Below are 16,448 nucleotides of genomic sequence, written 5' to 3'. Positions count from 1 at the left end.
AGGAAATATGGTTCTGTCTAAGCCCTTTTTTCCAAGTGTTTCTTCGGAATCCTTGGTTAAAACATGCTATTATCGGCCTGCTTTTTAAATACATATAATATGCATCGTTGTCCAGAGAAACTTGTGTTATCTGTAAAAAAGACAAATGCAATCGACTTGGACTTTTTTTTTAAATCGCAGATATAAGGTTAAAGATTTAACAGGGATAATTGTTTTATTTTGTACAAAAGTAAATTATTGGAATAAATAGTAATAGTAATAAGAGGTGTATTTGAAGATTTGGTTGGGTTATATTTCCATCGATTTAGCAAATACAGATGGTGTAAAGTGATATATTGTTGCAATTGAGAGACTTAGAAGACATAATGCAAGGGAGTCTATTTATCATGTCAGTAACAATATTCTTTTTCTTCTTGGCTTTCAAATAAGCAACTTACTGAACAAGATCTTCTCCCAGGGCTCCAGCATATAAAGAGCCGTTTGTAATTCATACTGATAAACTTTCTTTGATAGATACTTACTAATATCGTCTATAGATGACATGTTTAATAAATAAAGAAACTGAAATAAAAAAGTATATGAAAGAAAGAGAAAATGTTTTTTTTTTAGTGCCTATTCTTTTATTTTTATTTTGTGACAATCAATAATTCAAGCTCTGCCTTTTCCCTTCTCTTTTTTGATCACTTGTGGCTCTTCCTCTTCTATTTCATCTTCATCTGCAGGCTCTGGTTCAATCACATTTATAGGTTCCCACTGACCTACAGGGAAATTTTATTTAAATACTTCAAACAAGTATATAATTTTTACGGACACATACCATTTCCTTGAAGATAGACAAAGTAAACAATATCGCTATTATCTAAGAACTTCACATCTTCTAAGACTTTATATTCTCCTTCTCTTTTGCCGTCAACTAATATTCTAATATCGTCGCTAGACTTCTTATTGTCGAGTGCTTGGCATAATTTAGTTTTTAATTGATCAACTGTGTCCTTCAGGTCAATGCATAAAAACAAGATTGTCTTTTCTCTTTTAGCTCTAATGTAGGTTAGCTCTTGCTGATTTTCTGTAAATTAGTATAAATAAGGGTAACATTGGTCGTTCACATTAAAAAAACCCCTACCATTTTAAAACCGCCTGTTTTTTATGTGAAAGTAAATGGAAAGAGACACGTAAATCATTTTTTATTTTCCACAACACACACTCACACGCTTAAACCCTTCGGCCAATGAAATATCTTTACTTAATTTGCTGTAGGTTGCTGTAAATCGTTTATATCTCTCTAGTGAGACTAGTATAAAGTCATAAATGTAAAACCCGGCAAGAGAATTCGAAGTTATACTATTTGTTGTTCAGGTAGCAACATGTAAAGAAACTATCGTTACCAAACACCTGTACATATAAAATTATTGTAGAGTTAAGTATATATTATCGACTTGTGTTATTACCAAACATTTAAACTATTGAAACCTGCCTCCAAAATGGAATGGCAAATATCATACAAAGGGAGTACTATAGTTCTAAGCATTTGTTAATGAGAAGTTGTCGTCTGAAACACAAAATAAATAAAGAATACAGTTGTAAAAATATGCTTCAGTATGTACGTTTATATAAACAAGAAGTAATTTACTTATTTAATGACTATTTATTTAGAATTTGAAAAACAGAGGGCTTACAACTTCATATAAAAAAACTTACGGATCTTCAAGAAACAGCCACTTATCCTGAGGAACTACCAGGGTGCGCGTAATCGTAATGTAGGATAGGATACCTTAACTGACACCAAGTGGTCAATATGATTTAGCACCTTTAACTGGATGTAAGTTTATTACTCAATAAACATATGGAAATCCTGTCTGTATGTTACTTTTAACGTCTTTTTTCTGCTTTGCACCCAAAAGTGAGATCAAACAATAGCAAAGTTGAAAGAGTAACGATCGTTTTGTCCGAAGAAGTATATACATAGTTCAATATACATTCATTCGCAACTATTACATTGTTTTTAATTGCATATTCGTGTTTTTAAGTCTTAAGACAGCTAAGACAGTTAGCACACGTTGTGACTACGTGTGGAGCAGAAAACTCGCTCCGTAATCATTATCTTTTTTAGCTTCTTCATATAAGCACTTTACTTGTCCCTAAGGAAAAGTGGCTGTCCCTCGAAGAGTGAAAAATTTACCGTTTGGAGAGACACTGATTCCTTATAAGAACATACAGTACTCTGTATATTTCCTAAAACAAGTCTTAAGATGCAATGGTGATCAACTTATGATTTTACGCTCGTCTACTTAAGCTCAAGTATGAGCTATTCGCATTTTAGCAGTACAATACTTATTTTTCTATAAATTTTACTATAGATTCAAAAAGATAAAATAACATTTTAAGTGGCTGAGTTTTTCGTTTTTCTTCAATATAAAAAATTAAGTTATCAGACTTGTAGCTCCTTCCTTGCCATGTCCTTGGAATAAAGACAGGCGAGATCATCAACTGACGAGAACTGTTCAGAGAACAATAATCGGCACACTTCACTCAAAAGAAGGTCTACTGAAAATCATCGACTAACTTTGGGATTGTATCTAGTTTAGAAAACGTAGAATTGAAACATACTGCATACAGATCCTGTAGAGTACGGTCACTAAAGAAAAAAATTAATTGCTTACTTTTTCGCTTCTTTTATACTTTTTTTGCTTGTAATGGGGTTTCAAATACTGCAACAGTCACTGTACCCAGTTCAGTAAAAAGATTTTTCCCGAGTGTCCCCATTGTCCTTTTAGCTCTCCGCCAGCATTACTTGATTGGTTGTCTGGCTGTCCTTAGCCTTGCCAAGACGTCTCATTCAGCACGCTTTTCAAGATTTAGCTTCTTCAAGAAAACGCTTCAACTGTACGGCCTAGCAACAATCAAGCATAGCGATACTAAATATATTTCACAATGCCAACAGTCACAAGAAACTAGAATTTTCTCATGATTCTCTTACCCTCCTCTCCATCAGAAAGCAAAATGTATTGCTGCGGTGTTGATTTTAATTTTCATTGAGTATACATATGCAATACGTGGGTCGTACGTAGTAACGTTCAAGAGCATGTGGATGCAATTGGAGCTTAGCGTTGATTACTAAGCAGAAGATATGTGTGTATTTTTTATTTTCCTTTTCCACTACTTAAAAAGCAGTAAACTATGATCAGCATATGATACTTTTGTGTATCCTCAACTTCCAATAGTACAGAAAATAAGTACTTTGGGTATAAAAAGGTTTACGTAATTTGCGTGTATTTCTACCATGTTTTTAATTTTAGGAGTTCAAATATCATATTTTAATTGAAAATTTTTTTTTTTAGAAATCACAGCAATTCAAAAAAAAAAAAGAGCAAAATTACTTGTCATGTGGAAAAGTATAGATTAGGGATATATTTATGGTTTACGGCTGACATTGATCTTAACAGTCTTGACCTGCAAATATAATAAGAAATTGTTAGATTCACACGCTTGAAATATACTATCCTGTAACATACCTGAATATAGTTATCCAAAGCATATTCACCATTCTCACGACCGATACCACTTTGACGGAAACCACCGAAGGGAGTGTTATAATCCAATTCATTGAAGCAGTTGACCCAAACAGTACCAGCCTTAAGACGATTAGAAACATCAATGGCACGAGCAGTATCCTTTGTGAATACAGCAGCAGCAAGACCGTACTCAGTATCAAGGGCCATATGAAGAACATCCTCAACATCATTGAACTTTGATACAGTGACAACAGGACCAAAGATTTCTTCCTTAACAATGGCCATATCTTCCTTAACGTCAGTGAAGACAGTAGGTTGAATGAAATAACCTTCATCACCCCAACGTTCACCACCCAAGAAACAGGTAGCACCTTCCTTCTTACCTGTGTCAATGAATCCCATAATACGATCGAATTGTGTTTGTGAAACTTGAGGTCCTTGGAAAGTATCATCATCATGAGGATTACCCAACTTGGTTTGGCTTGTGTATTCCTTGAATTTACGGAGGAATTCGTCATGGATGGTAGATTGGACGTAGATACGACTACCAGCACAACATGTTTGACCATGGTTGAAGAAGATACCCTTGTGTGCCCATCTTACTGCTTGATCAAGATCACAATCATCAAAAATAATATTAGGAGATTTACCGCCTAATTCAAGTGTAACCTTCTTAAGATTACTTTCGGCAGCAGCCTTCATAATAAGACGACCAACAGCGGTACTTCCAGTGAAAGCAATCTTATGAACATCCATATTACGAGCTAAAGCATCACCGGCAATGGCACCAAGACCAGTGATGATGTTGATAACACCAGGAGGGAAACCAGCTTCGATAACAAGTTGAGCAACCTTATATGCGGAAAGAGGAGTTAATTCGGAGGTCTTAACGACACAGGTGTTACCAGTGGCAAGAGCAGGACCGAGCTTCCAACCCAACATCATCAAGGGGAAGTTCCAAGGGATAATGGCACCACAAACACCGATGGGTTCATGACGAGTATAAGAGAGAGCACCCTCAGTGTCAATAACCTTACCGTGGACTTTATCGGCATAACCGGCAAAGTAACGAAGAGAAATGGCGATTTGCTTTACGTCAAACAAACGAGCAAAAGTGATACCCTTACCGTTATCCATAGTTTCGATTTGAGAGAGTTCCTCGTTATCACGATCAATGAGATCAGCGAGCTTGAACATAAGAGCAGCACGGTTGAGGGCACTCATCTTACCCCAAGGACCATTGAAAGCGTTATGAGCAGCTTGAACAGCCTTGTTAACATCGTTCTTATCAGCTATAGTTGATAAATGCGTGGTTAGATCTATGAATTGAAGTGATAGATATTGTTAAGCTACGTACCAGCTTGAACATTAGCAATAATCTTTCCAGTAGAAGGGTTAATAGTCTCAAGAGTATCGGCACCAGCTACAAATTCATTGTTGATGAAGAGACCGGTTTGGACTGATGAAACGTGGGATTAGTAACGCGTCTTTGCGAACTCAACAAGAAGTACTTACGTTTGAGCTTATAGCCATTGGGGGTGGTTGTTTCAACGATGAATTCAGACATTTTACAAAAATTGATGAAAAAAAGTAAAGGAAGAACAAAACGCACAGCTTCTACCCCATTTTTTTATACTTTTTTTTTTTTATTTGGCGGACAAGCATGTATGTGTAACTTTTTTAATTTAGTCTAGTTTTTGTGTTATACTTTTCTCACCCACTATAAAAATTTATTTTTTTGTTTTCCATGCATTCTATTCGTCTGCAAATTTTCCGATTTAAATTCCTCCCAAGAAAGGATGTAGCTATTGGGATCCCGTTATAATGAACTCTTGCCTTTGTAATATGATGTCACTCGAGTAATTCTGATCCGTTGCTTAGCTATATGCGATGAGACTAGTTTAAAACAGGTTATGGCGACAGATGATGGTATGGATAGAATAATGCATTTCATCTGTTTAGCAATCTTTAATAGTTTGTAATGAAAATTATGATACATTTTGGCTTAAAGTGTAACGTTTACTCCACAAAAAATATTTACCCACGGTCGCTTACATAGCTATAACTCTTTCATTAAATATATAGCGTGTACTTTTTTTTTACGATTGGGTAAAACTTAAAAATAAAATAAAAATCTGGGGGAAATGGAACTCGTCACAGGATCGTGTATTTACGCCCTCCAAAGCATGTAACACGTTGCATAAATATACTGTGCAGGTCCTTCCCATTCCACTGAAACCTTGCGCTTATTAGATTTGTATATGCAAGCTCTGCATTTAATCAATAATAAAGGCGTACAAAGGTTGGATGTTGCATAATAACCTTGATCTTTTTTAGAAAAAGCCTTCGTTTTGTTGTACCATTATCTGATTTTCATCGATAAGAGAAAAAAAAAGTTGTAAGCTATTGCCTTAAATAACTCGTTTGCTTTGTCTTTGCATGGATTTTAAACGCGAGATTAATTATTTCGTGTCACCTTAGCGTGACGCGTGTTTTGTGCGGGATTTTTTTTTTTTTTTTTTGAAAATTAGAGTCCTTGCTTCTTTCTTTAAAGTTCCTTAGTATTAACAACCATGTCTCTAAACCATATAAATCTATCAATCCCGTTGCAACAAAAAATAAAAAGAGCTGGTTATGAGACGATTGAGAAACTCTTGTCGCTTGATATACTTGACATTACAACAGGTAATGGTAATAAAATGACCTGCACCCTTTCAGTCACTGATTGCGCAGTTTCCTTTTTTTTCTGACAGAATTGCAATTGAATCAATTGGAGAGGGAACAACTTTCTAAAGCGATTGACAAAGGTGAATATTATGAATTGAACTATTTTTTTATAAGTAGTTAATACTGCGCAGAGCGTGACGAGATTGAAGTGAAACATCAAAATGAACAATTAAACAGTATCTCCACTCAATCCAATAATATCGACCTGTTGTTTGGATTCGGCATTCCACCTAAGAAAATCACAGAGATCTGTGGTGAATCGGGCACAGGAAAAACACAGCTCTGGTAATGGAAATAGATCCAACATGTCAAACATAGTAGTAATATAAGCTGTTTCTAGTATGCAGATAGGTGTCAATTCGTTAGCTAAAGGCGAATGTATCTACATAGATACAGAAGGTTCATGCTCATTGAATGGCCGACTCAAGGACATCTTGACCACTCAAAATATTGATCGACTTCATTTATTCCATGTCTTGAGCCATGCTGAACTCATGTCAATTATCACTCAACTACCGGACATGCTTGAGGATTTCCCCAATACAAAATTAATCATTATTGATTCATTGGCTTTCCATTTTCGAGTCAACGTATTGACAAAAGCTGTCAGAGACGGACTCTTAAATGAGATTGGAATAACTCTCACGAATATTGCTAGAGAAAAAAATTTGGCAGTAAGTGAGAATATTCACTATTCTTTCCGATTGTGAGCTTTTTTTTTTTTTTTGTAACCTGTTAAAATAGGTAGCGGTTGTTAACCATGTGACCCAGGAAGGTGAAGATTCAGATTGGATCCCATCCCTAGGTCCCGCATGGGGAAACTGGTGTAGTAGTAGACTGTTCCTGTTTCGTAAAAGAAGTTCTCGTTTCGCTTATCTGTACAGATTGTCTGATGCCACATTAAATAGGCCTGTACAATTTTGCATCAAGGTAGATCTTTGCATATGAGTGTGTGGGTGTGTGTCTAGAAACAAAAGTTTTGACTGTGGCGTATTATAGGAGCATGGAATCTCGGATCCTATCAAGGATGAAATAGAGATAATCAATGATGAACAGACTCAACGACAGCTTGATAACAATATCGAGTATGTTTTTACACAATTAAAACAAGAAAAGGACGCAGCAGATGAACAGAATAGAGTGGATGAATTCTGGAGTGGTGCCTACTCGGACAAACCTTACGTCTCAAAAATAACATCTCACCAAGATCATGCCGAGATCGTACAAAACAACGTCACACCAACACAATATAACGAACATGATTGTCCTAACCCTTCGCAGTCGTCTCATAAGACGGAAGCAACTGTGGAGTCTATTCCATGCACACAGGTAGTAAATGAAGAAACTTTTATACCGGCAACACAGATACCAGCGGCTTATGAAGATGAGGATTTCATACCTGCAACACAACTTGTTGAAAATGCAAATGCAACCAAGGGATCTCGAGTATGTACCAACATTCAGCCTGATCAGGAACAGGAAGATAGTTTAGGCGATTACAAAGAGGATGCCTTATCATGGGATGGTCACGAAGGAAATCTACCTGATACAGATAGCCAAGTATTTTCCCGAGTATCACCAAGCAATTCTGATATAGGCTATGTACCCAAGAAACCACACATTAAACCAATATTTAAGGATCCATTACCCATTCGTGAGAAATTACATACATATACTAAAGCACATGGACCGGAACATCTCCCAATTTATGAAGATGAAGGCGAAGCATTATTTGACATCAAAGGCTTAGAAACAAATGAGGATGTGAACTCATCACAGCAGGACAAGAGTAGTATAATATTTTCTGAAGATGAACTAATTTGCTCTTCACAAGATATATCAAATGCTTACAACTCTGACGATCAGCTTATAAATTCTACCCAAAGCAAGCCCAACATAAACTATGCTGATGACATACGTATCTATTCTACACAAGACACGCTAAAGTCAAATGAACCTGAGGAAAATGAAACAATACTTTCCACCCAGGACAAATTAAACGTGGATAATTCATACCCTAATCATGAGATTGTATATTCTACCCAAGGAAAGTCTGTCATCCACGAAACAGACAGCGAAGGGTACTTATACTCCACACAAGATAAATCCATACTTAGGAAAATGTACCTTGATGTTGAGACCTCTTCCCAAAGTAATGTGGAGGATTTCGAAAACGCTTCACACAAAGCAGAGCTGCCAATGAATCAAAATGATAAACCTTCAAAATTAGACGATGAGACAGATATGAACATTCCCTTGATGTCATCCTTGTCATCATTATCGTCTCAGGAAAAAGACGTTGAACCTGACCGTAAAAAGGCCATCAAGAGAGATCATAGTGCAGTTGATAGCAAAAACACTTCCTGTGAATCTTTATCAAGTAGTCAACATCCGCGAAAAAGAAGTAAAGGCAACGTTGTACGTTTTCAAATACCAGAAAATAGTTCAAATGAAAGTTGTAACAGATCTCCAGCAGGCGTTATTGATAACAGCAAAGCTGCTTCAGAAGTTGCTGTAAAATCTAATAATGAAAGTGCGGACTGGGACAGTGATGAAGAGGAGCAATTGGACTACAAGTATATTGAAGAGATGGATGAGTATCTGTAATATCAGTAGCTATATATTAAATAGCATCGTATATGCAATCATATTACCTTACCCTATTGAACTCGTGTTAAAATTAAAGTATTGATTGAGGTGCATTTTATTAAAAAATCCAAATCCTTGAAAATCTAATTAAGGACTCTGGTATCGTAATGTTGTTATTGTAGCTAAGTGGACAGACGATAATATAAAAAATGGATTGAACATTGTATGTAAAAACGGATTAAACATATGCGTGTGTATTGCAATACGTAGACCTTTACTGTCGTGAATAAGCTTTTATCTGCTTAATTAATTGTATGTTGTTAGGAATTAGATAGCTATATCAGCCGAGACTTTTGTGTGGACTGATGCTATCAATACAGTTCTATCTACAATTTTAAAGCAACGGGGCCTTGTATTTAATATAATCTTTAGCAAGAAAACGTTTGTAAAAAGAGAAAGTGAGAGAGTATCTCTAGCGAAAATAAAAATAAATGCTACCATCTTTGAAGAATAATTAAGGATGGTAGTATAAGGCCCAGATATTGTGCTTTTGGGTCATTTATATCTTCACTTATACCTTCCTATCAAACATATTTCCGTTGTGAATATACAAAAAATATATGTAATGCTACTAGATTATAGAGTATGCGTAAAAGCAAGGGACGATTAGAAATCCCGACGGAAACATAAATTCAGTTCGACGAACACGCCAAGTATAAGTGCAAAAACTGACTTCCGTTGAACTTTTGAGGTTGTAAAGAACAACAGTGACGTAAAAAATTAGATTATCATAAAAATTTAAGCAAGTGAATAATATGAGCTCACATAGTATACTTTACCAGCAGATGTATCTAGTTACAAAGAAGTATTGGCATTATAATATGTATATCAGCCATTGTTGCTCTGGAATGGAGGTCAGATTAACAAATGCATAAAGCTGGTCTACAGACATGTATTTCTTTATGGGCTCCTAGATTTATACTAAAAGAATCTTCTATTGCGGCATAGAATTTCGAACAAAATACAATCAAAGCCGATTATTTTGCTTCATTTAGTCTGAATCTAAAGTGCCAGGACTGCAGTAAAAATGAGAAAATAGATGCATTTACAAAGATGTAGCCTAATTTATATTTAGATGCTATTTTTATACGCATGTGAGGTACATTAGCGGATAAAGTATCTATAATCCTCATAACAATTCTGCATCACAAATGATCTGCAATAATGGCCCCACTTGAGTAGACGTTTTTTATTTTACTTTTGGCTACGTCATTTCGGTCTGTCGCGTTAAAATCTCCATATCAAGGTCTGAACGCCACAGTTGGAATATACAAACATATTCTGGTGAAATTTGTTAAATCGAAAAAATAAACTTTTTTTTTTTTGCTCTTTTTCACACATTGCACAAGCATATTTTACAAAAATGTCTAATTTAGAAATGCTAGGAGTCTTCACTCCCGGCCAAAAAGCCTTGGTTAGAGGCTGGTGGAAAAAAGTGACAGCTGCACATCCCTTAGCCAGGAATTTCAAAGACATGAAAGTACCAATTGTTGGTAAGCTCAATAACTAAACTTTATACTATTTGTAAAAACCTCTATTTTTTTTTAATGCTAGAGAAAGGAGTGTTTGGAATCCCACTTGTCGAATCAAATGAATACGCTCATTCCAGTATTTCGTACATTGACGATGTAACCAATACACAGTGCTTTGGTGTCATACCAACTATTATTGCCAAATGTGGATCATTTTTAAAAGAAGAAGGTTTGCTGCTACGAAAAAAAAAGATAAACATAAATTAATTCTATTGTTTTGAAGCCATGACGACTGAGGGTATATTTCGAGTATCGGGGAGCGCAAGAAGGACCCGGATGCTACAATCGATCTTTGATACGCCTGATACTTATGGTTCCCAGCTAGACTGGAGAGGATACACCGTTCATGATGCAGCCAATGTCATGAAACGCTTTTTAAATTTTTTGCCCGAGCCTGTTATTACTTTAAAGTACTACCGGATATTTAAGGACGTTACCCGTAAGGACAGTAGTATAATGCTTCGAATCCTTACATAGCTTAATCTATTTTCTCTCTTTCATATGTAGTTTCTGAATATCCCAATTTAGATCTAAAAATAGAAGCGATCCAAAACATCATTGCCCAATTACCTTTGGCTCATCAATATTTGTTATTATATCTATTAGATATGATGGGAATGTTTGTTACTGCTCAAGAATATACCAGGATGGATATTGCATGTCTGTCTGCTGTTTTTGCACCCGTAAGTTCTATCTTGTAGATTATGTAAACTCCATAGACATTTTTTTTAAAAAAAAAGAAAAAAAAAAAAAAAAAAAAAAAAACTGGGAAAATTAGGGTATACTCTCCCATCCCGACGATGAAATGAATCCAGCCGAATACTTTGAGTCTCAAAAAGTATTGGGATTTTTAATAGAAAATCAAGAACGATTTTCGATGCCCAGTGTTCATGCAATTACTAACATTTCTCAAGTATCACAAAAAAGTAAGTATTTTGTGGAGGAAAAAGTGGAGAAGGCTATGAATAGTAATTTTAAATTAGGTTTTCGAGCTAACATACAAGGCTCTGAAGAGGCTAGACGTCCGTGCTCAAGCCATCGACCATCCCTTATATATTCAATTGCAGCTGGCTCCTATTCAGGTTCAGGTATTGAGTCTATAGGAGCCAATGATGTTCAGGATCCTCCAACAATGAGTAGTTTGCGGAGAAGTAAAACAGCACCGAGTAGGCGTGATAAATATGGGGCGCATGAACCACAGCAGATTGTCCATGTCAACCGAACATCCAGTCAGCGTAAGTAACATGAATTACTAAATATTACTAGATGCTAAAGGTATTTACAGGCAGCAGAAGAGGACTGTCATGTTCTACAACACCAATCAGAAGCATGTCTGCTATACCGAATGCCACATGATTTTAAAAATAAAAAAAATAAAAAAAAAAGGACCCTGGCGTTAAAATTGTACAATAATGCCAAATGTGAAAATGTTCCCCACAGGCAAGGTGTTACGCAGGTACAAAATAAATTTTTACCCTCCGTGTACCGCGGAAAGGGAATGAGCTTCCCATTCTCCCCGCAATTTCATATTTTCACACACACGCTATTGGTTGGTCGGACAAGGGGACTCGTACCATTTATAGAACTTTTTTTACCACTTTACCAGCCTTCTACTGTCAATTCCCACTCTCACACTTTTATTCAGTATTTTCCCTTGTGTAAAAAAAAGGAAAGAAAGCAGTAATTCTTTACTTAATTCACATAGTACTTGTGATATACCTCTTAAAAAAGAGAAATGATTCTATTTAGTCGACAAGATATATTTACCATTAAAAGACAATAACCCTACTTATAAAATAAAAAAAAGTTTATACCATAATTCATTGGTTCCACATTTAAAAATATTAACCCATTGAGTGATACTCCGACATTGCCCTGTGATTGTAAAATATCCAAGTAACGCTGGTTTATTACTGGTATGATCTTTTTCCTGCTGAAGTCAGTATTCCCCCGCATTTTACTCGTTCGATTGTCTGTTTTCGATTTTAAGGTTCTGGTTTTGTAAGTCGGGTATGACATTCATATTATTAAAGGGAAAATATGAACATGTTGGTACAAAAAAAAAATCATCCTTAATTGTTGAAATAAACCAAATACGATGGAATCAACTGTTCATACTTGAATCAAGGTTAAATCCTTTGTGTTAAGTGCTATAGATCGGAGTTGACCCTTTATTTATCATCATCTGGTCGACCCTGAGTCTCCATGGATACAACAAAACAATTGGATGGTATTAAATATATTAATTTGGCACCTGGGAAGCTGAGCGTTACACCGACGTCCCGGTTTTTTATTTTTATATTTATATTTGGAAAGCAACAAAAAAATTGTATATAAGGACGATCCATTTCTGTACTTTCCCTTTTTTTTCTTATATTAATCACAAATAACAACTTCTATTTTACATTAAGTTTAATGGGATCTTCTACTCTTTATTCCGTTTGTGCATTTGCCGCTATCGGTGGTCTTTGCTTCGGTTATGACACTGGTGTCATTTCCAGTGTATTGACAATGAAACACTTCGTCACCAAAATGACTGGTGACCCAACCCTCGATAAACTTTCCACTCTTATGACTGGTACTATTACCGGTCTTTTGTTAGCCGGTTGTTTCATTGGTTCTCTCTTGGCTGGTCCTTCGGCTGAAATTCTCAGTCGTAAGAGAACCATCATTATCGGTTCTCTTATCTTTATTATTGGTGGTGCCCTTCAAACCGGTGCTAATGGTTATGCTATGATGGTTGTTGGTCGTTTTGTTGCTGGTCTTGGTATTGGTGCCTTGTCTATGATTGTTCCTCTTTATCAATCTGAATTAGCTCCCAAAGAAATTCGTGGTCGTCTTATTGGTCTTCAACAACTTATGATCACCATCGGTATTATGATTGCTTTCTGGTGTGGTGTTGGTACTGAAAAGAGAAATGGTGATTCTTCTTGGAGAATCCCTCTCGGTGTCCAAGTTGCTCCCGGTGTCGTTTTGCTTATTGGTGCTTTCTTCTTGCCTTACTCTCCTCGTTGGTTGCTTAGTAAGGGACGTAATGCTGAAGCTCTTACTGTCTTGGCCCAATTGCACTCCGATGGTGATGAAACTGCTCCTCATGTTGTTGCTGAATACGAAGAAATTCTTGCTCAAATTGAACTCGAAAGAGCCGTTGCTGTCGGTAGCTATCTTGAACTCTTCCAAGGCAAGCTTCGTCGTAGAATGATTCTCGGTATGCTCATTCAAGTCTTCCAACAATTCACTGGTATCAACTCCATCATGTACTATGCTCCTCAAATCTTCGTCCAAGCTGGTCTCGGTTCTAACAGTGCTGGTTTGATTGCTTCTGGTGTCAACGGTTGTCTTAACGTCTTGGCCACTATTCCTGCTGTTCTTTTCATGGATCGTCTTGGTCGTCGTAAGATCATGATCTCTGGTGCCATGGCTATGGGTACTGCTATGATTCTCTGTGGTGCTGTTATGGGTGGTGTCGGTGAAATTACTACTGATTTAGTTACTGGTGATAAGACTGTCAACATGACTGGTAACAAGAGTGCTTCTTACTTCTGTATTGTCATGATTTACTTGTTCGTTGCTGGTTTCGCTTGGTCTTGGGGACCTGTCGGTTGGGTCTATCCCGCTGAAATCTACCCTCTCAGTGTTCGTGCTAAGGGTACTTCCATCACTACCGCTTCTAACTGGCTCATGAACTTTGTCATTTCTGAAATTTGTCCTGTCATGTTGGTCAAGATTACTTATGGTACCTATATCTTCTTTGGTTGTTGTTGTGCTATCATGGCTACTACTGTCTACTTCTTCTATCCCGAAACCAAGGGTAAGTCTTTGGAAGAGATGGAGGATGTCTTCAGTGGAAAGGTCTTGTGTCATAAGCAAGTCTATACCAAGTCTCACAGTGGTCCTCAAGAATTTGCTGTCCCCACTGAAGAGGAGAAGAAGGATTTCGTTTAAAATCCCAACGCCTATCAATTCAACAAACAAACAAACAAACAAAAAACAAATTCACTCTGTATCATTATTTCCCCCAACTTTCTTCTTTTTTCCTTTTAAACTTTACATCTTAATATAATTCTTTATCTCTCTATCAATGCTCTCTTGTAGCTGTCGATCTCAAATATAACCTTTTTAATAAATAAATTATCTTTCTTAAATCCCAAAACAATGACTTATGTCAAATACATAAATGCCTTTTTCACTATAGGAAAGAAAAACATCAATTTTTGTATAACACTTACATGAACACAATCGAAATTGTCCCACGCTTTAGCATACCCTAAATAGTATTATCCAATTATTTAGTGTGTAATTGTATACAGATGGAAATATATTCCGTTTACAAATCATCACTTGATAATAACTGATTCTATTGTAAACAAACATTTCACAAAATATACTTCTTTACTGCGCACAAGAAAAATATCACCCTATCAGTCATCTATCAGTCATCCAAACTCGTATCTAGAACTAAATTTTTTTCAAAAAAAAAAAAAAAAAAAAAAAAAAAATTGTGGCAAGCCTTTAGATCAATATTGCCACACTTTTTTTTTTTTTTTTTTATTTACCCAGTAGCGGGACAATTATCACGTAATAAATATTTATAATAAGGACCCTGATTAAGAAAACGGGAAATACCAGGACCAAAGTTCCTGCGAAAAGGAACGTGGTGCACATTTAACGAATCACGGGATTCAGGAACGGGACGGGGCGCTATTTAAATAGGTAAGACATTACTTCCATCCATTTCAAAAAACAAGTAGGTACAAAAACGTAAGGTAGGTAATCTTATAACAAAGTTTATAGTTTATTAATTGAACCTCATATTATATGCTAAAAGTAAGAGTAATAGGGAAGGAATTGGGGAGCGTAACCAACTTGGCGGTGATTTCTCTTATGCTATTACCTAATTCGAACGGAGATTAAGGTTTGCTTACCCTTTCCTTACTCTTTTTTTCTATACTTTAATAAGTTCTGCCGGTTAAGCTCAGCTGATTTCTACAAGAAGATGTCTTAAGAGAAATTTTCGTAGAAACTGATGTTACAACTTTTGAATAAACCTTCCAGGAATTGTCAGTGCTAATTTTTGACATGAATAAATCAACTAAACCTTATTTTAACTTGACTATGGACTATGAAGAATAGTATGTTACTCATTAACTTATTGGATAGAGGTCCGGACGTTTTCAAATGTTGATAACATCCACGTTAAACAAAATGAGCTTAGTAAGAATCTAAGAGAAAAGCGATGTCTTTTTTTTTCGACATATCCAAATAAGCTTTGATGACTATAATGGTAATAGGTCAATTGGTACCTAGATTCAAAGAACGCTGACAGTATATTCAGATTGAAGGTAAAGCTATAATACATTGGATCTATATATAGCTATTTCCTAATCTGAATGCGTATTGTTATGAGGATACTGAAGGCCCATTTCTGTAATTCAAGCAACATTTTAATATACAGACCTGCTCACTGATTATTGGATTAGGTTTTATGTTTGCGTGAGCAACCGGCTGTAAGGTAGCAAGCCAAGAAAATTAAATTTTCTGAGGAAAACTTAGCAGAAGAGCAGACTAAAAGTTTATTGAAGTTGCATAGTGACATTTAAAATGAGCTTTTTATAAAAGAACGCACTTGAATGATTTATTTCATAAATAGTCTTAAATATCTTTAATTACCCTTGTAATTTCTATTATTACTTACCTGAATTGCACTTCTTCCGCTTACGTATTCTATTCCACACCAGAGCTATAAAATCCCACCAATAAACTCTTAACATCTCTTCTAAATGAGCCTTGGTGATCAAACGCTCGTTTTCTACCACTCATCATAATTTTCCCCTCTTTCCAGATCGCAGTCATCCTCCTCTTGTTTGTGTATATGAGTATAATCCACTGAATGTCAGGCACGACGAATTCGATCGGTTCCAAGCACGAGAGGTAAAGTAACTCACAGTACCTACTACTATTATAATATTTCATTTTATTAATTGCTATTATATTCCTCTAAATATCAGCATTCATTTGATGTGCAGTT

General features: G+C 36.0%; 6 protein-coding genes across 6 annotated transcripts; 3 read left to right on the top strand and 3 right to left on the bottom strand.

Annotated features, from left to right (window-relative positions):
• Positions 1 to 183: 183 nt before the first annotated feature.
• Positions 184 to 596, bottom strand: EV154DRAFT_515543 (small subunit of serine palmitoyltransferase-like protein). The gene is made up of 2 exons (XM_051602269.1): positions 438 to 596; positions 184 to 377 (listed from the first exon to the last, which is right to left on the bottom strand). The coding sequence occupies exons 1-2, from the start codon at positions 541 to 543 to the stop codon at positions 289 to 291; spliced, it is 195 nt and encodes a 64-aa protein (XP_051455557.1). The 5' UTR covers positions 544 to 596; the 3' UTR covers positions 184 to 288.
• EV154DRAFT_515542 (uncharacterized protein) lies at positions 597 to 1,274 on the bottom strand. Its single transcript, XM_051602268.1, has 3 exons — positions 1,124 to 1,274; positions 818 to 1,058; positions 597 to 758 (listed from the first exon to the last, which is right to left on the bottom strand). Exons 1-3 carry the CDS (start codon positions 1,124 to 1,126, stop codon positions 649 to 651), a joined length of 354 nt encoding a protein of 117 aa, XP_051455556.1. The 5' UTR covers positions 1,127 to 1,274; the 3' UTR covers positions 597 to 648.
• Positions 1,275 to 3,237: 1,963 nt separating this feature from the next.
• Positions 3,238 to 5,159, bottom strand: EV154DRAFT_515541 (aldehyde dehydrogenase domain-containing protein). The gene is made up of 4 exons (XM_051602267.1): positions 5,028 to 5,159; positions 4,870 to 4,971; positions 3,513 to 4,804; positions 3,238 to 3,450 (listed from the first exon to the last, which is right to left on the bottom strand). The coding sequence occupies exons 1-4, from the start codon at positions 5,077 to 5,079 to the stop codon at positions 3,412 to 3,414; spliced, it is 1,485 nt and encodes a 494-aa protein (XP_051455555.1). The 5' UTR covers positions 5,080 to 5,159; the 3' UTR covers positions 3,238 to 3,411.
• A 926-nt stretch (positions 5,160 to 6,085) lies between these two features.
• On the top strand, positions 6,086 to 8,846 carry EV154DRAFT_565659 (uncharacterized protein; the record flags this gene model as incomplete). Its single annotated transcript, XM_051605909.1, has 6 exons — positions 6,086 to 6,203; positions 6,266 to 6,319; positions 6,371 to 6,524; positions 6,580 to 6,913; positions 6,984 to 7,169; positions 7,239 to 8,846. 6 exons carry the CDS (start codon positions 6,086 to 6,088, stop codon positions 8,844 to 8,846), a joined length of 2,454 nt encoding a protein of 817 aa, XP_051455554.1.
• Positions 8,847 to 10,178: 1,332 nt separating this feature from the next.
• EV154DRAFT_515534 (Rho GTPase activation protein) lies at positions 10,179 to 12,187 on the top strand. Its single transcript, XM_051602266.1, has 7 exons — positions 10,179 to 10,381; positions 10,443 to 10,589; positions 10,644 to 10,859; positions 10,928 to 11,103; positions 11,199 to 11,346; positions 11,404 to 11,655; positions 11,706 to 12,187. Exons 1-7 carry the CDS (start codon positions 10,252 to 10,254, stop codon positions 11,774 to 11,776), a joined length of 1,140 nt encoding a protein of 379 aa, XP_051455553.1. The 5' UTR covers positions 10,179 to 10,251; the 3' UTR covers positions 11,777 to 12,187.
• Positions 12,188 to 12,803: 616 nt separating this feature from the next.
• On the top strand, positions 12,804 to 14,573 carry EV154DRAFT_515533 (general substrate transporter). The gene has a single exon (XM_051602265.1). It carries the CDS (start codon positions 12,836 to 12,838, stop codon positions 14,363 to 14,365), a length of 1,530 nt encoding a protein of 509 aa, XP_051455552.1. The 5' UTR covers positions 12,804 to 12,835; the 3' UTR covers positions 14,366 to 14,573.
• Positions 14,574 to 16,448: the final 1,875 nt, after the last annotated feature.

Source organism: Mucor mucedo (assembly GCF_025094135.1).
Source record: "Mucor mucedo strain NRRL 3635 chromosome Unknown EV154scaffold_74, whole genome shotgun sequence".
Classification (NCBI taxonomy): Eukaryota; Fungi; Mucoromycota; class Mucoromycetes; order Mucorales; family Mucoraceae; genus Mucor; species Mucor mucedo.
This window is presented reverse-complemented; position numbering and strand designations above follow the sequence as displayed.